The sequence below is a fragment of the Podarcis melisellensis genome, assembly GCF_964234715.1.
Source record: "Podarcis melisellensis genome assembly, chromosome: 11".
NCBI lineage: Eukaryota > Metazoa > Chordata > Lepidosauria > Squamata > Lacertidae > Podarcis > Podarcis melisellensis.
Window position 1 is genome coordinate 6,623,665 of NC_138543.1, and position 25,627 is coordinate 6,649,291.

Sequence of the window (25,627 nt, forward strand, 5' to 3'; positions counted from 1 at the left end):
TGTTTACCACCTCCACGAGTTAAGATTGCAGAGTTCCACAAAAACTGGAAATAGCAGCTGACAGATGTTTAAAAAGTCATTCTGGTAGGGAAGCAAAGGATGTGGATTTGTTTTAGTTCTCTCTCTCTCTCTCTCTCTCTCTCTCTGTGTGTGTGTGTGTGAGACAGTATTATCTTGACTGTACCAAGTCACACACAAGTCACAACAACAGAGATGTTCATAATATACAAATATTAACTCTAGAATCATCCCATCATCAGTTGTACTGATCGTCAGCTATGAAGGCATTTTTTCTCTTTAGTAAGTGTTTTGTAAGTGGGACGCAGGTGGCGCTGTGGGTTAAAGCCTCAGCGCCTAGGACTTGCTGATCGAAAGGTCGGCAGTTCGAATCCCTGCGGCGGGGTGCGCTCCCGCTGCTCAGGTCCCAGCGCCTGCCAACCTAGCAGTTCGAAAGCACGTCAAAGTGCAAGTAGATAAATAGGGACCGCTTACCAGCGGGAAGGTAAACGGCGTTTCCGTGTGCGGCTCTGGCTCGCCAGATGCAGCTTTGTCACGCTGGCCACGTGACCCGGAAGTGTCTCCGGACAGCGCTGGCCCCTGGCCTCTTAAGTGAGATGGGCGCACAACCCCAGAGTCTGTCAAGACTGGCCCGTACGGGCAGGGGTACCTTTACCTTTACCTTTAAGTGTTTTAAGTTTCTAAGCCATAACTATTTTGCCTCCAACAATTCTAGAGTATTCCAAGGGCCAAGTGTGAAAAGTCTCTGATACTGCAACTCTGATAAGGTACACAATTTCTAATCTACAAGCCACATTCTTTGACATGAAATTGTGCTCCATTACCAGCTGAAATTAACCACTGTCTACAGCCTATGACTCACTAACTTCAATAGAACATTAAGAAATTTCTAGAGCACACACTTTTAATTTGCTTTTGGGGAAATGGGGGTAGCCAAATAAGTCATACTCAAGAAGACCAAATACAATTGGTTTAACTTACTTGATTCCAATGGGTCTACTCTGAGTGACTAGCAATGGATACCACCCAGTGTGAAAATCTAACCAGTAGATTTTTTTGTGCCAGCAATTTGGGTTAAGAATTTATATTCGGGGGGGGGAAATCTACATGCATGAAGTTATGTAATAAATGTTTTTAGCCAGCTGCATACAGCTGTTTGAAACACACATAAAACAAGTTAAAACAAATTGAAATACATGACCTCAATACTTCTAGCAATAGAGGTTCTCACATTTGTAGAGCCATCATGTCACCAAAGTAAAATTTGTAGGGATAAAAAACTCTAGAGGTGATACAACATTTGCTTCACTTGAGCCTGCCTCATGGAGAAATCTGAACATTTATTGAGAAATCTGAACATTTAACTCCCCCCAGCTACTATTATAACAATTGCTTCATGTTTTGACTACTCAAGTCTCACAAAATTCAAATAAAGAGTGCCCTCTTGTGGGGCACTCTTTATTTAACAGGCAAACCCTAAAATGCAAGTCCACATTTTTCTATTAAATGAACCTAGATGCAGGGATGTAGGTTAAAATGAGTAATTTACATTTTTTACATGATTTCTTCATCTCAAGTGAGCCACTTCATGATGTTTATCATTCTTACAAGAAGGGTTCCAATAAACACCATCTTCCCTGTGGTTTAGGGGTCTCCAAAGAAAAGGATTCAGGAACACATCTGCTGGTATAGAGTATCAGAAATGCCTACATGGTGCCTTTAGTAACAGTTTAAAAAAATGTTTGACAGAATGTTAGGAGCTCACACCAGTGAGAGAGGCCTGCTTTATGACAATAAGCTTCATCACTGCATATTGAAAAGAACTCCAAATGCAAGCTACTGTTAAGGGCAAGATGAACAAAGCTGGTCCCAGCCTTAAATATGGTGGCTTGAATGTCTGCCGCTAGGGATAAAATGACTGCAAATAATTGCTCACAAAGAAGTTTAATTCATTTATTACCTGTGCACAAGAGAAATAACTACCAATAAAAACCCAAAAGATATACAGTATTTTTACATGGTGGTTAAAAGTAATTAGAATATCACATGACAGTGTCAGTGAAAGTATGCGTCCAATTACAAATCATAATGCAAGTTAGAATCTCAAGGGGGAAGCCAAAGAGCTTTAGGCAAAAGCAGTTTCAGAGCAAAAGGCTGTGCCCCTTCAATCTGCACAAAGACGAAGGTAATTTACAATCAATCCTTGTGAATATTTGAGACAATGTTACAATGCAGGTTTCTGTACAGTTGTAAAGATCAGGTCAGCAATCCTAGTATTTTAAAAGAATTTGCCAAAGCACTTCTGCTAAGAGATACTTGCTAAAGATGCTGTAAGATTCTACTCCATTGGCGGTGTCTCATGTCTTTCACTTATTCTGGCTTTGAGATGAAGATTTGCTTGGAAAAATATTGTTTCCGTGTTATACATTTTTTTTATAGAGACAAAAGAGCAAGAAAGTAGCTAAATCAAGTGGTATAAATCTTACAGCATTTTCCTAGCAAGAGAGACATGCCAAGTCACAATAAGCAATATGTACCCACAAATCATAGCTTCAATTAGTTTCCTCTTTAATTTGTATTCTACATAAATTACTATCAAAGGCTAATGTTTAAGAAGCAACTAAATTGAACAGTTGAAGGTCAGATAAAACCTGGTCACCCAACTGTATAAGCAATTTCCTTTTTTAAAAAAATCACAATAAATGCAGAATGAAGAAGTGTTTGATGCATGCAACAACCAAGTGAAAAGCATTGATTCCCACTGTTCGAAGAAAACTACTGCACTCCACCTTAATGCATCAGACTGGGTTTAGTTAGAACAAGACAATTCCCAAGAGTCAGAATGAAATAAAGCTGGTATTTTAAAGATTTAAGAGCTGTTATCAAAAATAAATTACATTTTTCAAGTTTCAGAAATGTTGCTATGATGGTTGGGAACCCAGTAGCCTTTCAATGGCTGCATTGATATCACCTCCTGTTGCTATTAGAGCTTGTAGGTTTGCTTCACGGTTCAAAAAGCCCATTGCACTGAGCTGCTCCAGTTGCTGCTGAAATCTGATTTCTGGATTTTGTAATTGCTAAAAAGATAAAAATATAAATTGGTGTTATTTCTGTACAAACATGTCTACCCAACATGCAAAACTAAAGAAGGAGCCAAAGTTAGAATTTTTTTTTCCAGCCAGTCTTTTTGCAAATAACTATTTTTCTAAACAGGCTGAAATGAGAAATGTTGAAGCAGTTGCTGAACGATGGACAGGTTTCAAAGTTATAAGGATTCAAAGGTTCCCCCTATTCTGAGGACACTGACACTGATATTTTCACTGGGGCTATCAAGTATTTCAATTAGTTCCTGAAGCTGAGGTTTTAGGGACCAGACTTCAGATATGCCTATCTATTTAACTCAAGGAATAAAATGCTACTTGGACTTCATCAGCAAGAAGGAAAGTCCAGCCATCTCATGGGAAATGGGGACACATCTTTCAGGGAGGTAATCAGGGTCCTAGGATACTTGTAGAACCCAAAGATTAAGCAGAATCTTGAGCAAAGGGCCCTTTACATAGGACAGTGGTTTGGAAAACAAAAGGTATTGTTTCATCAACAAAACTTGCAGTTTTCTTGGTGAATAGACTTAAAAGCTGTATATGCTGATTGCTTACTTTAGTGATACAATAGGAGAGAAATAAAAACATAACAATCTACTATGTTACCTGAGCGTTGGCTCCAGCAAGAGCCTGCAACATCTGCTGAACAAACTGCTGGTGTCCAGTTTCACCAGTTCCTGACGCTGGACTTGTCGTTTCATTTGGGACGGAAGTGGGCACGGCTGTTGCAGTAGGAAGGCCAGTGCTCCCTAGTCCAGCACTTCCTAAACCAGAGTTTCCTAATCCAGCTATTCCAGCATTAAATCTGCACAAAATAGAAGACACTTTCACGTTATTTATACCCGAGAGGTAAGAATCGTACCTCAGTTTACCACAAACAAGAATTTTATTTGTAACACAAATAAGGAACACCCAATTATCAAATTCTTCACGAAATCAGAATCTCAAATTATTCCTTACTAAAAATTAGTTACCAATTCAGAAGCCAAACTCTTAAATTGCAAGCATCTTAGCACATTAATGAATCCTTAGTACATTAATGATCCTTAGTACAAACTTATAGTCAGACTATGAAAATAAAAAATCTTGCCAACTCTTACCCAGGTATAAGTCCTGGTGCTTCTGTTGCTAGAGTCTGCAAACCTTGCTGAATCTGTAGCAAAGCTTGCATAGCTCTAGGATTTGACATTGCAGATAACGTATCTGGGTTCTGCATCTATTAAGAGAAACATGATGCGTCATACATGTGCAGACATGTCAAAATGATCATTTGGTAACAATTGGTTATGGAAATAAATATGTGCAAATGCATGAACCCCTGGAGACCAGTAAAATACTTTGGGTGGTTGCATGATGGTTCTACACCTTTGCAACCACAAAGTGGTTTGCAACCTTTGTAACCATTTAGGATTAAGAATGGAATCATTTTAAGGAAAGAATTGTGATAAGAACCTAATAGGTGGCTTACTTGTTGAAGGAAAGTTGGAATTTGTTGTCTCATTTGCTCTTGAAGCTGAGGATTCCCAGCAAACAAAGGGTTATTCAGCATCATCTGTAGGGATAAGTGAGTATTTTATCTGTAAAAAGCTGCAGAATTATAAACTCCACCAGAAATTGGCAACCTTACAGGTAGGATCAAAGCTTGCTTATTCTCATTCCTCCATCCAGCCCACCCCTCAAATTCCCCAAGCAGCCACACACACCCTTCTCATATTGACACATGCCTCAGTCAACTTAAAAACTTTCCCTTCCATCAATTAACTGCAGCGAGCAGCCACACTTCTCTCTCCTCCATAGTATCCCCAAGCCTGCTAGCCATCTCATTTTCCTTTTCCGCTCCCCCTAACTGCCCCTAAAGAAAGCCAGCAATCTATTTTCCGCTCCCTACCACTCTGCTCTGTGTGCCACTGGCTGCATTTATTCAGTGGTGAGACATGCTCACTGGGCATATACTCAGCAGCATTATTCTGATACTATTGCTTCACACATGCCTGGTATTGAAAAGCTGGTTTCTGATAAAGGCTTTCCCATACACACTCTTCAAAATGATGGGTGTCTGACAGCATTTTACAAAATTAAGCACAGCCAAAGAAAAAGAACAACAAAAAAGGGAGCCAGGGGTGCAGAGGGTGGGGTGAGGGTTATGTACCAGCAAGGTTCAGCTTTTGTTCCCTCCAACCTGATCCTTCAGCACATTTTGCTGGCTCCTCAGAAAGACAAACATCCAACCACCAAAAATGAGCTACAGGATGCAGTTTGAAGTGCAGGAGAAAAGGCCCCCAAGCAGGGCAAGATGTGATATTGCTTTTGAGTTTTGTAAGCTACAGGTGAAACTCGAAAAATTAGTATATTGTGGGAAAGTATATTGATGACACGAGCCATGTCATCAGCTCGTGTTGGTCCACTGTGCTTCATTAAGTCCAGGGTCAACGTAGCCATCTACCAGGAGATTTTGGAGCACTTCATGCTTCCTTCCGAAGATGAGCTTTATGGGGATGCTGATTTCATTTTCCAGTAGGACTTTGTCACCGGCCCACACTGCCACAAGTACCAAAACCTGGTTTCATGCCCATGGGATTACTGTGCTTGATTGGCCAGCAAACCCGCCTGACCTGAACCCCATAGAGAATGTATGGGGCATTGCCAAGAGAAAGATGAGAGACATGAGACCGAGCAATTCAGAAGAGCTGAAGGCTGCTATTGAAGCTTCCTGGTCTTCCATAACACCTCAGCAGTGTCACAGGCTGATAGCATCCATGTCACGCCGCATTGAGGCAGTAATTGATGCAAAAGGGGCCCAAACCAATTACTGTGTACATATGCATGCTTCTATTCTCAGAGGTGCAATATTGCTCTATTTGCAGTCCTTGTTTTGCTGATTTCATTTAATATTCTAAGTTTCTGAGATTGTTAATTTGGGGTTTTCATCAGCTGTATGCCATAAACATCACAATTATAACAAATAAAGGCTTGACATACCTCGCTTTGCATGTCATGAGTCTATCTCATATATTAGTTTCACCTTTTAAGTTGAATTACTGAAATAAATGAACTTTTCCACAATATTCTAATTTTTTGAGTTTCACCTGTACTTTGTAAAGAGTTATCTTGAAAAGCAGGATAGATTAAAAACAAAAAACCAGGTCACTAGACCTGCTAGAAAATGCAATTAGTAGCAGTAGTCCCAAGAGCAGCTAGAAGTCAGGAGCAATGAAACAGAAGTTGTCAGTCGCAGGATAGTCAGAGAATCTGCACAACTGTGTTGATGTTATAGGGTTTAAAACAGGATGGACTGACCAGAGGGATCCACAAGGATCATGTCTACAATCTGGGAGCCAGTGTGGCTGTAGTTTTTGTTGCTGGTGGTGATCTTGTACAAGTTTATCTTGTTTACAAAGCTCGTCTACATCAATTTATCCAAGGACAAAAAGCTTTAGAACAGCCTCCAGCTACAACTAATAATCCAGTAACATCCCATCAGTATGTTGGAACACAGGAAGCGCCTTATACCAAATCAGACCATTGCTCAATCTGGCTCAGTTCATTAGCAGCCACTTTTCAAGGCTTCAGACAGGGGACATTCCTATCCTTACCTGGAGATGTCAGAGAGATTGAACCATGCTCTCCACCTGAGCTACACTTCCAGAATGACAATTTGGATAAAATGACTTGGAAAAATGTATTTGTAGATGTCCAGGATAGGATACCATACCAGCAGCAACACTGCATTCCAAATCTTTATGCACTTCAGGACTTACCTGGGCCGCAAGATCAGGATTCTGGCTCAATGACTGCATCATGCTTCTCATGTAGGGGGCAGACAACATGTTCTGCATCAACTGTGGGTTTTCTGTTATTTGCTGCAACAAGCTCTGCATTCCGGGTGTGTTGAACATGCCAGCTTTAAAGAGGAGGAGACAACTTTCAGCAATTCAGGGATGTGGTACCAGTTGTGAGTTAACAAAGTGACACACAAGTCAACAGCAAAAAGAAAAACCAACAAATTGTGGCTGCTTTGTAGTGGACAGTAGCCATTACTCCTTGAAAAGTTACATTTAACTAATAATTGAAGTTGAAGTCCAAACCCAATTGAGAAAAGAGCTAACAGCCATGCCCTTGGGGCTATCATTTTGCAAGGAAGCCGATATAACTGCCGTGTAGTGAACATACCTCCTAGACCTGGTCCCAAATTCGGCATTGTTGAGCTTTGCCCTGTGTTTCCAGTGCTGCTGCTTCCAACACTGCTGCCTCCCCCACTGTCTCCGCTGTTGCTGCTATTGTTTGGGGAGCTCTGTGTGGTGGACGGAGGAGCCCAAGGATTTGGCAATGGGTCTCGGTTTTCTGTGCGAGATGGCTGGCTGTCTCCACCTGATGAATTGCTTACTAATGAAGCAAATGGGTTGCCCCCAAACTACAAAAGAAAAGTGCTTATGGATAAACAGGATTAAGGAGAAGCATTCTTATTCAACAGAACGTGCTTTGGAGAAGTCCCTGAATACACACTTAGGTGCATGACCATGATTGCACTGCTTTGCTGCTTGTTAAAGAACTGTGGTCCTTAGAAGAGTTGCCAATAGCTTGCTCAAGATTTTCAGTGGCCATGGTCAAGATTAGCGGTCCCATTATTTTATAATTCCTACAGCACACCGAAAGCAGCCAATAAGGCCTGTAATGAGTTTTCTTCTTGTTTTAGAGTCCTACTATAAACCACCTTTCAAAACTAATTTGGGACACTTCCTTGCCTGGTGCAGTTTACGTTACAGGTGGGAAACCTGTAGTCCCCAGATGTTGTCCAGATGGAGCACCTTACACCATCTCTTTCTTTTATCTGAACAAACAAATGAGGAGCAGGGCATGTATCTGAAGCAACGTTTTCACTCATTTTCGAGAACATCCAATGAAGGCCATCCAACGAAGCTGAAAGTTGAAAGATTCTGGCCATCCAGAGATTAAGCCATAGCACAGCACGGAGTTAAGCTATAGAATTCATTCTCACAAGATACAGCAATGACCATCAGCTTGGATGGCTTTAAAAGGAGATTAGATAAGTATATGGAATATAAGGCTATCATTACTAGCCATGATGGTTATTTGCTACCCCCACTTGTCAGAGGGAGTCGGCCTGTGAGTGCCAGTTACTGGAGAACACACGTGGGAGAGTGTTGCTGCACTCATGCCCTGCTTGCAAGCTTCCTACTAATACCTGCTTGACCACAGTGAGAACACAAAGCTGGACTTTTAGTCTGACCCATGATCTGATGCAACTTAAGTGAATCACTATCATTTTTTAAAAACAGAATGTTATACTCCAAAGCTGTTGAAGCACCAAGGAAATAAAATACCAGATTTAAAGCTGAACCATTTCTTCACCTTAGACCAGAACTACTGGGCTGTAGCTGAAAACAGCAGCCTTGTGATTATTCTCCCCCATCATTTAGACACTGTTAGCTGTGTCATGAAGCTTCCTTACCTGATTGGTTTTATTTTTAACTCTATTGTTTTATCATACGTTGGTCACCCTGGACTCCTTTGAGAGGAAGGCTGGGGTATAAATTTAACAGATAATGAAATCATGTCTTATGTTCTCCCATCCCCAGTCCACAACACTGACTGTGGCTGGCAGGGAAATGGCAAAGGTCAAATGCGCTGAAATATTACAGGAAGTGGGAAGAGCACTCAATACATGGTTGCTGTTTTTGGCAGCAGCTCTGAATGAAACAAATGTTTTTTTTTAAAAAAAGGATCCAAGCAGGGACAAATCCTTATTTGTACCTGAGGTAAAACACTTTAACTCAGCTTGGGCCCTCCCCACCAGTCGTCCTCACCTGCTCTTGTGCTGCATTGAGCATTGGCTCCTGAATATCTGTATACATGCGTCGCAAAGCATTATAACCACCAGGTATACTTTCAAGGTTGCTCAAGGCACGGTCCTGGTTTCTCATCATTTCTTGCATCATTGCAGGGTTTCTAGCAAGTTCTAAAGTCTGGGAAATAAAATAGTTCACATTAGAAATACAACTATTCTTAAAGGTCTTAAGACTGGAGTCCAATGAGCTACTTTAAGGGTGCTCAAAGGCTTGCAAATGTAGAGTGGACTTATTTTTAAAGAAATGTTTACAACCCAGCTGGTATTAAGCTTTTCTTTTCTTTTTTTAATTAGTCAGTTTCAAAAGTATTTGAGCAAAACTAAGTCCAAAGCTCCCCTGGAAGCATGGAATTGGCTGTGTGGCTCTTCTGATTGCTGAATATAAAGGTTTTATATAAATATAATATAAAGGTACCCCTGACCATTAGATCCAGTCGTGGCCGACTCTGGGCTTGTGGCGCTCCTCTCGCTTTATTGGCCAAGGGAGCCAGTGTACAGCTTCCGGGTCATGTAGCCAGCATGACTAACCCGCTTCTGGCGAATCAGAGCAGCACACGGAAAAGCTGGAGCGGTACCTATTTATCTACTTGCACTTTGACGTGCTTTCGAACTGCTAGGTATGCAATGTAGTTAAAATATAACAGGCGCTACCTCAAATTTGGCACTTTACACTCCTTTTTGCCACATACTAGCAGTGCAGACACTACCTTGCATTAAGCCAGGGTACTCCACTATGTCTGAAGTGGACAACTCTCTCTTAAAGTCGATAAAGAAGCTAAGAATATTAGCAGGGGAGATGGAGGAGTGCACATTCATGGCACTATTGTTTAGGAACTCATAGATGATCACCCACCATGGTCAGGATGAATGGTGCTGGGCCTTAACCTGTTTAGTTCAAAGACAGAGCACATGCTTTGTATGAGTTTCCAGGTTCAATCTGTGGCAAATCCAATTAAAGGATCTCAGGTAGGCAGACCTGGAAAATGCCTCTGCCTAAGAACTTGGGAGAGTCACAGCCAGCCACAGTTGACATTACTGGGCTAAATGGACCAATGGTTTGAAAAGTCAATTGAAAGTAAGTTTTTAATTTGGGAAAGTGGCAAAAACAAGAAAAACACTCTTAGTCAATGTTTCAGCAGTTATGTTAAACATAGTATGTCACAGAATTTGTTTGTAGTGTGCAGAGATGAATCAGTATACAAACTGCAAACACCTTCTTTATAGATCAACTATTCACGTACCTGTCTCATTATATCTGGATTATTAAGCATATGGCTGATCTCTGGATTTCGCTGTATCAACTGCTGCATCTGAGGATTAGCCATAATTAACTGTCGCATTAGGTCTGGATTTGAAAGCATGCTCTGAACAAAGGGATTCTCCATAATCTGAACCATCATCTCCGGATTGGACATGAGCTGTCGTTGCATTTGACTCTGTAATTCTGAGAAGTTTGATGTGTTCAGGCCGAGGCTACTCAGGCTTGCAAGTCCTCCAAGACCACCTTGGGGGTGGGGGAGAGAAAGAAGAAAATGCACTTTCTAAACATGTTCCTAGATCAGTTTCTATTTGTGCAAATGTTTCTCGTATCGTAAAACAACAGAAACCATTTTCTAGCAGCAGCAGCACCCCCAAAATACTCTATCCCCGTGTTAGTTTTCACATCCAACTGATTAACAACTTGCATTATGAAGTATTGGATAACTAATAAGTCTACTGAAAATAAGGACTAGAACACTGATAAAACTGACTGCATTCTAAGTATCTGAATATTTCAATAACCCCAAAAATGTTATCTACCAGAAGTTTTTTTTATCAGAACTAATTCTGGAGAGGGGAAGTTTTGCATAGGTCCCCTGCAGCCTGGTCTTTATACCCATGATGCAGCAATTTTGCTGAAGCTAGCCTAAGTCTTGGTCAGTGACTGCACGGAAATGCCAGTTTCACCAAAGGAAACAAGGATAGAAATGTAATAAAAATAAATAAGGGTCCCCCCCTCCCTAATTTTATTGTGACAGCAATTTGCTTTTACCCACATTTTATCTAGGGTTGCAATATTCAATACAACACATTTGTTTGTTCAGTTTTACATGAAGAAAAGGAGTTGCTGTTATTAATCTTCTCTCAATATACAAATATATAAAAATGCATATTCTGTTAGTTTTAAAAAGCAAGCTCCAATCCTTTTGATTTAGAATGTATCTCTTGAAGGGTTAAATATTGAAAAAACTTCTAGTGTAGCTCTCTCTCCCTCCACAAAATTCCTGTTTTAATTTCTATCTTTTCTTGGACATTCAATATACTCTCTCCGTTATCAAACAGAACATCTCAAACTAACTGAATGAAGCCAAACATTTGCACCAAAGTTTTGTCCCGCCCACATTAATTGCATGTTAGGAAGTCATAGCACCAATTCTTTCACATAGCACCGAACTTACTTTGGCAATGAAGTAAATCAAGGTGGATTGTACAAAACTGCCAAAAATTATACAATTTATTCCAAACATACTGCTGCTCTCTGATTTTAGTACTCAGATTTGGGGCACTGGTATATTGATGCCTAGAATAACTTGGTAATAACTAGTCTGACCCTAAGTTGTATTAAAAGCAGTTTACCACTGATATTTTGAACTGCTAATCAGATCCTCCTCCTGCTTGTGAGAAGATGCAGCGTTTATCATTTGCTTTCCTTTATTCAGTGAAAAAGCTACACTGGGCCATTCAGTACTATTAATTAGTGCTTTACTGTTGTCTTGACAACTCAAAAAACTAACACCTTTTTTTGAAACCTGATATTCACTAGTCCTGTTCGCACAGTATGTCCTGCAGAATGTGCTCAGAAGGAGAGCAGGAACACAGTAGCAAGATCTCCCCTGGCCTAGGGCCATTCCATTGACTGTTTGGAAAAGTACAGCTTGAAACATGTACAGTTGTATGCGCACCTCCAATGTTGCGCAATCAGACCTCCACTCGTACAATGGGGTTTCTCCTTCCTCTCTACTCTCCTGCAGCTCCTGTGCACTCTGAATCTGTTTATTGTTGTTTATATTTATTTGTGACTTTTAACAAGAAGAAAGAAAAACAAACACCCCAGAAGACCTTCTGGGGACGGCTTTAAGAGAGGAAATCTCTTCCACTTGCAGTGTTTGATCCATTGGTAGATACCACTGGATTTCACTACAGACTCCAGGAAGGCATTCAACTGATCCTAGAACCATTTATTCCTAGGACTACACACATCTATTCGCTCAAGAGAACACATGTATTTAGTAATCCAACAGTATAATCATATTCAGCTAGAGCTCAACTGGAAAACACCCAACTTCTTATTCTCTTAAGCTACCGAGCAGATTTTTCTACAGCTCCTTATTTAAAGGTGAGAAAAGATTACCGTACGTTCAGTCTCACAGCTACTCACTAAAAACTAGTAAGAAAAAGCTTCTATAAAACATACAAATATAAATTTTTCTTGAAAAATATAGCTACAGCAAGATAAATATGTTTGAAAAAGTTATTTGTACGATTGAAACAACCGAACTACGTTAGAAAAGCAGCATTCTTATTCAAGAAGCTCTAAAACACTATGGAGCCTTACCCAAACCAAAAGGGCTGGTGTTTGTTGAATTTGTAGAGCTACTGGTGGATGCTGTTGTGGTAGCAGTACTCCCTGCAGTAGTTGTTTGCTGAGCTGAATTGTCATGTGATCTAAAGACATATAGAACAAGAACACTTCAACAAATGAGGAAATTTAAAGGAGATTCAAAACAAAAAGATTACTGGAAAGTCAATTTACAAATATCTAGCAATTCAATTCTCTCATTTTACAATTATGTTAAACACGAACTATCAAACCAGAACTATTCATTCATATTTTAATAGATCACTTCAATACTATTTCCTGAACATAAAATTAAACGCAGGGCTCTATTTTTTGCCTATCACGGGAGAAGAAATGCACTACAAATGAGGAAATGATATGGTAAAGTGTCTTCTAGTAGTAGGGTGGTCTTCAGCGGGTGGGTCAAGACCAACATGTAGATTGTATTCCAACCTAAAACAAGTCACACAAGTTAAGTACCACCAACATTTTGTTTGCTGTTAGGGTTTTTCCTTAAGATGAAAGTGAAGGCAAAAACAAACAGGGATAAGGTAGCCATATGCAAAGGAGACTACAGCTAGTTTACTTTTGATCATTGCACGGAGAAGATTCCATTGTTTGCATGTGGCCCTACTACAGAGAGGAATATACTTAGTAGCTTTATTTCAATATGTAAGAGTATACAGTCTGGTGCTGATAAAGAGAAGTCCAGGTCTGAAAAAGTTAATGACTATTGTTCTAGTACAGCACATGACACACCAACCCAGTGGTTTTCAGCCAGTGTGCCGTGGCACCCTAGGGTATCTTAAATGATGGTCAGGGGTGCCGCGGGCAACACTGGTCTCTGTCCGTCTTTCCTTTCCTCCCTCCTCTGATGCCTTCTCGTGTCTCTGCCTCCCAAAGGCTTGCACAACTTTTTGTTGCAGCAGCCCTGGCCTCAAGCTCAGCAGGCGAATGGTGCCTCTGGGCTGGCCAGGGGGTGCTGGTTACCAGGAGCTGAGGCAGCCTTGGAGTAAGCAAGCAAGTGGGCAAGGGAGCCCAGCCAGCCATTCCACCAGCCCTTGTTTTTGGGATTGGATGGACAAGTGGAAGGGCTTGATGGGCAGGCAGGTGCCACGCTGGACTTTCTTGTGCTTGCTGTGTGCAAGGCCTGCCTGCGAGCTGAGTGCCCGGTGCTGAAGGAGAGCCTTTCTGCCATGCAGGCCTGGCAGCGTCCGCTGCTGCCTCCCTAGGTAAGGTGCTGGCCTTACATCCACTTTTGGCCAGTCTTCGTTGGGTCACTAAGGTTGGAGGGCAACCTCTTCCCAGGCCCCTATGGGGTAGTGTGAGGTGGCACCTCTCTTTGGGGCAGAGGGGTGCAGCTCAGAGACCAGGAACAGCAGCAGCTGGTGCCTGGAGGACTCCCAAGAAGAGGAGAGAGGAGGCTGAGGGAACATTCCACAAGGGTGTTCAAAAAAAGGTGAGAGGCTGCCAGGTCTACAGGCAAGGGGTGACATAACTGGGCTCCTGAGCCTCACGGGGGTGCTGCGGACGGAATGTAGTTGGTCAAGGGAGCCATGGACTAAAAAAGGTTGAAAACCTTTGCACCAACCCATTACCAGCTCTTAATAACCCATGGTTAAATGAGAATATATCAATTTTGCATGTAGTTCAAAAGGCATCTGTAGTCTGTAGTTATTGTATTAAAGGCCTCATACTTTTATATGCAAGCAGCATATACTGGCCAGAAAAAGAAAGATGAAAGCAAGAGCCCTAAAAACTTAGATCAGCTCCTACTGAATAGGCTGCTTGCCAGGTCTCTGTAATGTTTATCAGAGGTACAGGGCTGGAAGACAAATAGTATTTGCATTCACGTAATCATCTGCGCTATTTCACAAGCTAGTTGAAAAGTCATTGTTACCAAACTCAAAGTTACATGCTAAATAGCTCCAATATTCTCCTTTCATTATTGGATTATCTGGCTTTCTCTTTTTGATACAATCTGGTTTGGTGACAGCAGGAAAAAAATAACTTAACCATTCAAATTTAGCTAGCGAAACTAAAGGATGATTGTGAAATCAACACTGGCAAAGGAAATCTAGCACTTCAATTAGCCACTTTCCTCAACATGGAGGGAATGGTGGTGCTACAGAATCAAAACACTATTCAATTTACAAGCAAAATTACGTGGCAAATTTCCATGCTATAAGACTAATTTGTTGTGTCCTACTCAGAGTAGACCTGATAGAATTAAGAGACCTAAGTTAGCCATATCTAATAATTTCAATGGGTCTACTCTGAGTACAGCCAATGTTTGCTGCAGCTCGTTGCTTAATTAATTAATATTACAATTGTTGGAATAGCTGTGACATGATGCAACAGCAGGAAAGGATTGCTGTCTAGTCAGCCTGCTAAGAAAAATACTCCAGAAGGATTCTTGCTCCTGGGGCTCATTTCTCATACAGACACAGCAAAGCTTTTAAAAGGCAGTAAACACAGAATGGAATATATCCCAGGCTCCTGATTCTTTCCATGTGGAAAATGCAAATTCCTCAAAGCCCAGATCTGCTTTTGGAAACATCAGAGGCATTTTTTCTCAGCTAACTCATGTCCAACATGAAACAGCTTGGGTTGCTTGCCGTTCTTCCCTAGATTCATGAATTTAGAAGCCAGTCAATGTGTCTTGATGCTACTCTTGGACCAGTAATCTTTCAAACACAAATGCCTCCTGGTAGTCAGATATCTCGTTGTGAGTCGAGCTGACTCACAGAACTGCATTTGTCTGAAACTCCAGTTCTAAATATTTACCAGGATGCATTTGCATAAAATGGGCTTTCAATCAGCATAATGAATGCAAAATATTTTACATATCAAAGGAAGTATGTGTTATTTAATTACAAGGCTGAGTTGTGTGACCATTAAGTGTTGGTAGGAAGGACAGAGAAAAACTTGTGCCTTAAGAACCAAAGCAAGTGCTGTAACTCTCCAACGGTTTGACTCGTCCACTGTCTCTTGAGACGGATGGATGCCAACAAGAGACTGGTGAATCCTTGTGTGGGTTTTAAATGCCTAGTTCAGATGACCCAGGCTAGGTTTTAAATGATAGTGAATGAACCACAGCCAGCATTGGGTTTGTATGTTCCCCTTCCCTCTCCTCCTCCACCATGTGAGAAGAGGAAAGGGTCTTCCCAATTGTGTCCACAAGCAAGTACAGTGGTGCCTCGCAAGACGAAAGCCTCGCAAGATGGAAAACCCGCTAGACGAAAGGGTTTTCCGTTTTGGAGGCGCTTCGCAAAACAAATTTCCCTATGGGGTTGCTTCGCAAGACGAAAAAATCTTGCAAGTCCCCGCGGGTTTTTTCCGCTTTTTCCGCCCTTTTCCTAAGCCGCTTAACAGCTGATCCGCTGATAAGCCGCTTAACAGCTGATCGCTAGAAGCCGTTAGACCGCTGTAGCGCTAATCCGCTAAGCTGTCAATGGGCTTGCTTCGCAAGACGAAAAAACCGCTAGACGAAGAGAATCGCGGAACGAATTCTTTTCGTCTTGCGAGGCACCACTGTAGACTCAATTTCTGTGAAAAGGGGGGTGGGGCTGGAGAAAGGAAGAATAAATATTGTTGTGCAAGTGGGTTTCCACTTGTGTGACACCAGACTTTTTATAAATTATTTTTTCCTACATAAATATGACCAACTGTATTGGGGGAAAGTACAAATGATGCATATAGTGATTTTGTGCTATTTATTACAAGCACATCTCCTGACGATGCAGATGATGATAACAGGATGTCACTACAAGTGGCCTTCCTGTAGTCTTAAACCCTTCCAAGGTACACAATCTTTCCAACACAATATTAAGTGCTTGTGTTGGGGGGTAAATGTGGAAAAGTAGCTCTTAATGTTGCTGAAATCCTGGCCATTCGTGATTGTAAGAACTCTGCTGGATCAGTCCAAAGGGTCACTCTAGCATCCTGTTTTCCCACAATAGCTAACCAGATGCTTCTAGGAGGTCCACAATGAAGAAAAGGAAGCAACAGCTTTCTCCCACTGCCTCTCTCCAGCAAATCCAGAGGTTTCATATAGGCATCATCACTAACAGCTGTCAATAGCTATACATCATCCCTTTTAAAGCCATCTATATCAGCGGCCATCATTACATCTTCTGGAAAGCCAAATAAATAATGTCTGCAGGATCACCCCTAACTACAGGTTTGCTGACACTTTCAAAGTGCTCCAAATGCATGCTGAGCGAGGATTTCCCTCTGAACAAACCATGCTGATTCTTCCTTAGCAAATCTTGTTCTTCTGTGTGTCTAAAAATGAACTGTTAATAATTCTTTCCACCAATTTGCTCAGTGCTGATACAAAGCTAACTGGACTGTTGCTTCCTTGATCTGCTTCTAAAGATCAGTGTTTCATTGGCTATTTTCCAGTAATGTGTTACAGAAGCAAATTTTAGGAGAAACTTGCAGGTCATGTTTTGTCCATGTGAACTCAAACAGATTATGATACCATCTGGACATGGTAGCTTATTAAAATTTGTCAGTAAGTGCAAGAACTTAGAGATAACAAGACTACGTTCTTGCACTTATTGGCAAACTTGGCTATTTCTTACACATACTCTAAAATGATGGCTCAGGCATGGGTATCTGATCCACATCCTCTGTGCAGTAAAGACACTCAGAGGGTTATATACAAAGCAGTGTTATAAACTCAGATATATAAACAAGGAACCAAATGGCTCCTTAAACCAAGGTTACAGTTGCCAAAACAGAATGCCTAGTTACCACTTTGGGGCCAGTCAGTTCCTAAAATTAATTCTGATTGTGCAGATAAAATATAACAAATAGAATTCTACAGGATGTGTTGCTAGTGTGTGAAGAGTCAAGATCCAAGGATCCCCAGGCATGCACCTCCAGATGGTGGAAATGTCAGGTGCCATCCCAGTGCCCAGGTATCTTTACTTGGTTGCAAGTGGCCAATAGGCGCATTTTGCACCTGGCTGACCGATTCTGAACGCTTATCCAAAGTTGTCTGCTTGTGCAACTGTTGTATTTTGCCCAGTCTCTCTGGAATCTGCCTATCCTTCATCACACTTTCTTGAGCAAAAGTAACATAGACAACAACTTGGCAGATAGAGAGACTGAGACTGACCAACTGAGACTGACCAACCCCTTCAGTTCTACAATGGGACATGAGTGGTGAGACTTCTGCAGGAAGAGCCAAGTGCACCTGGAAATTTTATACAAACTGCCAAGAGTTCAGACTACACAGGAAGCACACACAGATATAAGATATATAAAGATACCTTTGCCATTTGCAGCAACCCAACCTTTTACTGGCTTTGTTTGTTCTATTGGTTTAAATTAAACATAATTCTGAAGCAATTCAACTTGACCAAGGCTGTCACAGACGGAAGTAGTCACAAATAACTGAACAGGAGATAATACCCCCCAGCCTACCTGTTTTGTGTTTTGATGACAAGGTGAACGGTAAGCCCATCATGGATCCCATGCTGGGTCAATGTATCTTGATCTTTTAAAATTTTTCCAGCAAATATCAACACAAGTTGGTCAGTGTGGGCTTTAAAACGCTTCGAGATTTCTTCCTTGAACTGGAAAAGAGTGCATAATTTCATTCTCAGGATTAACTTATTCAATACACTTCTTCTAAGCATTACCAATGTACCAGAGTAGTAGTAGTAGTAGTAGTAGTAGTAGTAATAATAAATTTATTTATTTATACCCTGCCCATCTGGCTGAGTCTCTCCAGCCACTCTGGGCGGCTCCTAATCGAATGTTAAAAACAATACAGCATTAAATATTAAAAATTTCCCTAAACAGGGCTGCCTTCAGATGTCTTTTAAAGATAAGATATGTAGTATTATAAGTATGCACACATATGTTAAGGAGATTTCACATCCAACATTAATCCAGGGTTGAAGGAAATCTTAGAAAAGACTGGAGGAGGGTGTTTGGGGGAGTGGAGAAAATTCCAATTGTACAAGCAGAAATTATTGTACTGTTGGAGCGATAGCCTTAAAAGTACACTGGATTTCACCCTGAGTGTGGAATAATTTTACTGACATTTTCTACATATATATTTAAAGATAATACCACATTAGCTTTAAGTTATTGCTGCTAAATACTTAAGAAATGGATTATACATATCAATGCGAATGTAGAGAAACAGATTACTCCAGCAGATCACCGCAAGTCTGTTATCAACTGTAGAATTCGGTTTCCAGAAAATCACTATTCATTTAATTCTCTTTCAGATTTGGCAGTGAGGTTAGAGACTGAGCAAACTTTGCAGTAACTGGGGGCTTTTCTATGGGTCATTCCATGTCAAGTGATCCAGGGACTTTTACCTCACCATTTTATATTGCTTTCAGTTTCAGTTTCCTAAAAGTAGAAGGCCCCAGGTCTCTGTTTTTAATTTTTTTATCTCATCCAGTTTTTGAGTTATGAGGGTTTAAAATTTAAAAAAATGACATTTTTGGCCTTGCCGGACTACACAAAAACCTCAAAAGCTCAGTCCGGATTTTAGATATTTCAAAACTAAAAGTACCAATCTCTTTAGAACTTCATAGGCTTTAATATGATATGGCACATGATGGACTTCCCCTCCCCCAAAACTGCTTCAGACAGTTGGAGGAATTGCTGCTGTTGTTCTCCAGAACATATTTAGGGAGTGCATGGGGAGAGGACAGGGAAGGGAAGTTTAGTTGCACAGCTAAAACTGGTTGTGCCAGCATAACTGTGCTGGATACAACCTATTGAAATCAATGGACATCACTAAATTTGGTCCATTAATTCCAATGGGTCTACTCTGGGTATGACTTAGTGGGATACTTCCCAGTGTGTTCCCGCCTCCTTTTAACCCCTATTGTCTAATAAAACCAATATGCGTGCTACTTCCAGGTTGGCCTAGTTAACAGGTCCAATCTTGGGCCTTCTTGGGAGAACAGAGGGGCTTTGGATCAAACACATCCAAGGCTATCCAGCCCAACTTGTGGTGTGGAAACCGGTCCATAAATTCGTTAGTAAAAATGAATGGATGCCAAATGCAAGTATAACATTAGGCAAGGCTGACAGCTTCAAAACTTTAATGTGAAATGATACATATATGCCACTGATTTGTATTTGAAAGAACACTGAAACAAATGTATAATTTTTAGAATACTTCGCCATGAATGATTATGTATTGTTCTGGTTTTTAATTATTCTACATTTGCGACTATTTATTATTGTTTTTATTTATTTACCGCTGTCCTATCTCCTTTAACGTATTTAAAGACAGATTTTATCATCCTTAAATAAATCAAGTAATTAACTGAAACCACCTCACTGGCTATGCAGGTTAAATCAAACTAGTCTTATTTAGCCTCAGACTGCTAGTGAAAGTGAAAGTAAAATGGAGATTCATTTTAATTTCACTTTCAGTGAAGGCACAAATTCCTGAGCATTACATAATTTCTTTTTTTGAGCTGGAGAAGATGAAAATGCTAGCATAAAATCTTTTTCCCCCTCTCTTTTTTTTGTGTGGTGTATCTGGTTACTGAGTCATAACAATGTTGAACTAGGAAAAAACCTAGTATTTGGCATCATCTTAATGAAGCCACTGAGAAGGGAAGCTATGTTGTGAACTGCCCTGACATCTGAAGGTAAACAGCAGTATAAAAAAATTAAAAAATAAATAGATGTAAATATTATTGGAAGGAGTCTGCAAACAATGAAACAATGTGGAAACATTTAATAACATGTAGAAACCGTCCTGGAAAAGTACAGTGGTACTGGGACCAAAAAAAATGAACACAAGATACTTTTATTTGCTATATATAAAATAAAGCAAACATGCTTAATTAGATCACTCTCTAAAGCATCAGATGATTTTTCTGGTTGCAATTGCCCTATATTACATTCAAACAGCAGGTCTAGTGGTTAGGATTACTATTAGTAGATCAGAATTATACCAATGTTGCCAAGGACACCTACTATTGCAACCCAAGCATACCAGTCTTTGTTCAAACAAACAAAGTTTTTAGCTTTGAATCATCCAATGGAGACTGAAATAACTTGTTCTTTACTATAATTTTGCTTAGCTGGATGTGAACTTCAGGAAATCATGATTGTCCTTTTCCCACCAATAAAAAAATAGAATTTTCTTGAAGAAAATGGAATCTAACTTTGGCCCTAGCCTTGCCATCATCACAGCATACAATTCTATTGGTCCAGGAACATGAATTAGATTTTTGCTGAAGGGGAGTACTGTATGGCTTTATTAGGAGTCCTACCTACACCACATCAAATAGCAAAAAGGTCCACCCACATCAACATGCAATGCATTGCACCATACTGTGGAAGCAAGGAAAACACTGGCCATGCTACATTGTGGCCAATTACACCATGCTTTATTTGTGGATTCCTATGGGCTTGTGATTTTGCAACCACAGACAGACCTCATGACCATCAATTTCCCAGTAACTTACACCTGTCTTCACAGGTTAAGCAAAGAAGAAATGCTTCAATTTCTGTGGAAATGACTGTATTGTGACTACAGTTTGGGTTTTCTGAATGGAAGCTAACAATACTACAGGCAACTCTGTTTGTGCATGTCAGCGGTTGGACGTAAACCTGTTCTGCACCCTTCCAGGGCAGAAAGCGGTGCCCGTGTTGGCAGTTGTGCATGCCTTGGTAGTGTACAAAATGGTTGTTATTTGTACAGGCTAACCAGGCACCCTGAATATTGGTGGTTTTGGTTCATAGGCATAACACAAGCTCATCTCCAAAATACACTAACAAATTTCATCAAAGTAACTAATCTATTGATTGGTGATGCCACCCTTTCTGCATGAACTGAGTAAGACACATTTTTAAGAACTGTTTTTAGATAAATCAACATAACCTTTTTCGAGCTAATCATGGTAATATGAAAGGGCGCTGAAATTATAGGCAAAATGTATCAATGTACCTCCAATTATACATGAACTAAGGATCCTGATTACATAGAAATTGCTTAAATCCAAGTACTTCAGGATCCACTCCTGTGCTTATGCCACCATAATTTAAAAGATAGCTAAGACCGGAAGAGTACCCCAAGGTGTACAGCGACTGAAAACCTGGAATAACAGGATTACGGCTCTCAAGTATTTCTCAATATTTTATTCAAAGATGTGTCCCAAAGCTGAACTTTCTCACGGTTTTTCACAAGTACTCTGATCTAGATTTCATATTTATGATATTTTTCCTGCTGATGCCCCACGTTCTCCCCCTGTTCGCCTGTGCATATCCAATAAACAACTGCAGAAGTTGTGCATTGTGGCTGGAAGGATTCTGGCTCAGCAATAAAATTCTGGCTCAGTAACAGAGCATCTGCTTTGCATGCAGAAGGTTCCAGGTTCAATGCCTTGCATGCCAAGGTAGGGCTCCAAAAGTCCCATTTGATATCCTAGAGAGCCACTGCTAGGCAGCGTTGACAATATTGAAATAGATGGACAAATTATCTGACTTTTTACAAGGCACCTTCATATGTTCTTACTTACAATGGGGAGATTGAAGGAAGCGATTCCCAAGAATATACAAAAACTGGGTTACATGCCAGAATTCAGAGGAAAAGTTGAATGCAAACTGGCTTCCAGTATCATTAATTCAAGTCTTGCAAGTGCTTGCAAGAAATAAAGTAATAGTAAAGAGTTTATTAAACTGGACAAAGTACTTGTGATAACAAGCCTTAGTTTTTCAGGTAGAACTAGTTTTAGCTTAATTAAAATAGCCATAACCAAGATATACATCCTGCATATTTTAAGTAGGGAAACTTAAGTAATTTATAAATGCAAGTCATTTGTGGACAAGAGTTCATAAATTCCTTCTACATCAAGGAGTCAAACAAAGTTTACCACTTTATACCTATTACAAGGAGTCCAGTGTTAATAGCAATGGAAGAAAACTAAAATCCACAAGCTCTTTTTAAAGACCTGCAAGACTTCATTTACTGCCAAGTGAGTACATAAAATGACCCTATACTGCAGTTACTTACAATTTAAAAATTCCAACTCCAGAGAGAACAGAGGTACCTGCATTGTTTTTAAATATTAAATGGCCTATTCCTAGAAGCAACAAAACTGCAGTGTTTTAATATACTGAATGAAATGACCAGAACTGACTGGTGTAACTGTTATTATTGTTTGGTTGCAAATTAGTGTCATCCCAATGGCATATTCTTGCTCTATGAGCTAGACTGTAATCAAGGTGGAAGAACCCTAGACAAAGGTAGCCACTCTACTACCAAGTGTCAGTTTGAGAAAGTCTTCTCACACCTGTAAAAAATTAAGATTTCAGATACATACTATACAATGTCTTTAGCACATTCAAATGACAATGTGATTAGGAGTCTTATCATTTGCATGATCAAAGGATTGGATACTTATCCACACAATGTAGATCTTGCTAGCATATATCTTCTAGTCTCTGAAGTTTGTCTTTGAGCTAGTATGTTTAGAATCTTAAAATTTTACAGTAGCCTTTTGTTACCAAATGACCCGGCCTAGTTAATATGACTCGTCCAAGACATTAAAGGCTGAGAAGAAACGAATTCAAAGCACTGAAGTAGTCATGCAGATGACTCGGCAGCTACCATATTCAAGTATAATGACACACTGATTTTTCAGCAGTACATATACATAGAATACTGTATACAACCAGAAAAACATACTGTAGTGCTAGTTTAAGTATCGAGGAATGAAAAGATACAGAGGACCACTTAAAATCTGTCAGAAAGTACCGCCATGTAGGGAACAGCATAGAAGCCATATAGAGACACAAGATCCTCTACCACATTTAACCTCCTAGGCGCAGATTGTACTTTTGTGTTCTATATAGCAGCGATACGCCAAAGTACTAGAGAACCTTCTATGTTTGTGGAGTCCACATTTTCCCCTGAGGTTCCCGTTTTGCGCTTTAAAACCGGCTGGTCGCTTGCCCGCCTCCTTCCCGCCTCACCGATCTGCCTGGCTCCTTTGTGTTCCCCTCCCAGACAAAGCCACCGCATCTCCGGGGCTTCCCCAGCCAGGCTCTCTCCGCCTGCCACCACCAAGCCTGCCCCGACTTCCTCGACCGGTTCAGTCCTACGCGCGCCTGCTGGGGAGTCCGCCTCTCCGAACCGCACGGGCCTCGCTTGCAAACGGACACGTCGTCCAGAACCGGGCTGCGCGCCATCATCTCCCCGCCTCTCTCGTCCTTAGAGGAAACGCACCTGGAAGAGCGACGAGAGAGACGCGCTCCCTTTGCAGCCGAGTCACTCCGAGGCCTTCGCTGAGGCAAGAGCTCCGCCCGCCAACCGACTACGACGCAGGGGCGCCGGCCGGGTTCCGTCTTCGCGGGCGTGGAAATAAAGGAGGCGACGGTTCCCCCCTCACACAAACGCACACCTTTCCCCCCCGCCGCCCACTCGCGCGGTGGTACCGGCCACGCCCCTCCCCCCGTCCCCGGCCTCACCTGCCGGATGCTGCTGGTCTCTGGGACGGCGAACTCCTCCTTCTCCTTGGGGGTTTTGACGGTGACTTTGATGATCCGCGGCTCCGAGGCCGAGGCGGCCGGGCCGGGGGTCTCGTCGGGGCTCTGCGGCCCAGGAGGGCTCTCGCCGCTCTCAGACATGGCGCGCGCGCGCGGAGGGGGGGGGAGGGGAGAGGGAGGACGGGCGGCCGAGGGGCCTCCGGGACTCGTTAGCCCAGCCGCGCGGGGGACGCTGGGAAAGGCAGACCCTCCCCTCTCCTCGCCTCACGCTTCGCGGCCTCCTCTCTCTCTCCGCGACGCCGCCGCCGCCACAGCTCTCGCACTCTCGGAGAGTTCAACGGAAACAGCCCGGCTCAGCCGCGGCGCCTGCTGATGACGTCAGGAATCGGGGAAGTTACTAGAAAAGAGGAACCGACTTGGCCGGCAACTGAGGAGCTTGGGACTCGGGAGCGTGTTGCGCATGTGTAAAAAAAAGAACTGGTGGGGGGGGAGGGGAGAGAGAAGAGAAGAGGAGCACGGTGCGCTTGCGCACATCGGAAGCCCACTGCGCAAGCGCAGCTGTCACGGAAGGCCCAGGCTGGTATTGTTAGGCGAGCGCTTGCTACGACACCGTAAGGAGGTGCTCGCGCATGCGCGGACACGGTCTCTCTGCTGCTCACGTGACGGCGGCGCTGCTTTTTACGCTGCACGTGGAGCCTCGTACAGCCATTTGCCTTTTTGCAGCCTCAGCACATACCGGCCTCCCACCTTTGATAGGGAGGAACTGGTGCTGGGATGCACTCCCAACTGGACGGAGCAACGTAAGGCGGGTTTATGCAGAAACACGTCCCTCTCTGGGCACCTCTGAGGACAAGCAAGAGGCGTTGTCATAGTTCAAAGGGCGCTCCAGCCAGACAGCAGCTGTCTCGGGGCACAGATTAAGGACTGGGGTGGGCCTGGCAAGGCAAGAGTCCTGCAGGATTTCTTTTTCTGTTCAAGCCTGTTCCTATTCAGTTAACCTTCAAGAAAAGGGTATTTGCTTGCATCTTCCAGCAGCGGCAGCTTGTTATCTGTCATTGTCATCCAGATTCACTTTTTAAAAGTGTTATTCATGCCGTAGATGTCCATCGCTGACAAGTTCAGGATTGTGTTCAATCAGAGGAGGTGTTGCCAACTTATATGCAAAGGAACAGGCTGAGCCTTGCATACCAATCGTATCTTCAAAGCTACTGCTTGTCCAGTATGTAGGTGGTGTGAAGAAACACCTGGGGGTTGGTACCTTCTATGAGCCGCATAATCTGATAAACTGAAGTTTGGTTGATGTGTCTTAAAGAAAAACTAAATGAGAGCTGTACTAAAATTAGCAAGGGAAGCAATTGTCCTCTTAGGTTCTGTTCAAGCCAATTTGTAGGAAGAACTGGAACTGTTCCAGTGTTATGTTGTAACTTGTTTTTAATGTTGTCTTTTAATGTTGTAACCTGCCTTGGGACTTTAAAGTGAAAGGTGCCTGAAGAAAAAGTATGTGTTGGGCACTGAGGATTCCTTGCTGCTCTACTCTAAGCAAGCCCTTGCTGAGAG

At 41.9% G+C, this 25,627-nt stretch overlaps 1 protein-coding gene across 1 annotated transcript; it reads right to left on the reverse strand.

Annotated features, from left to right (window-relative positions):
* Nucleotides 1-1,957: 1,957 nt before the first annotated feature.
* On the reverse strand, nt 1,958-24,493 carry UBQLN1 (ubiquilin 1). The gene is made up of 11 exons (XM_081930618.1): nt 24,053-24,493; nt 18,020-18,171; nt 12,581-12,690; nt 10,227-10,489; nt 8,945-9,103; nt 7,290-7,530; nt 6,878-7,020; nt 4,588-4,671; nt 4,220-4,335; nt 3,726-3,924; nt 1,958-3,095 (listed from the first exon to the last, which is right to left on the reverse strand). Exons 1-11 carry the CDS (start codon nt 24,209-24,211, stop codon nt 2,940-2,942), a joined length of 1,782 nt encoding a protein of 593 aa, XP_081786744.1. The 5' UTR covers nt 24,212-24,493; the 3' UTR covers nt 1,958-2,939.
* Between the last annotated feature and the right edge of the window lie 1,134 nt (nt 24,494-25,627).

Excerpts from the sequence above, each read along its gene's own strand:
- UBQLN1 (XM_081930618.1), bottom strand. The coding sequence starts at position 24,211 with ATGTCTGAGAGCGGCGAGAGCCCTCCTGGGCCGCAGAGCCCCGACGAG. Across the intron at positions 4,672-6,877 it reads ATCCTGATCTTGCGGCCCAG|ATGATGCTGAATAACCCTTT; the intron begins GTAAGTCCTGAA and ends TTATCCCTACAG. Across the intron at positions 3,096-3,725 it reads TTGCTGGAGCCAACGCTCAG|CAATTACAAAATCCAGAAAT; the intron begins GTAACATAGTAG and ends TTATCTTTTTAG.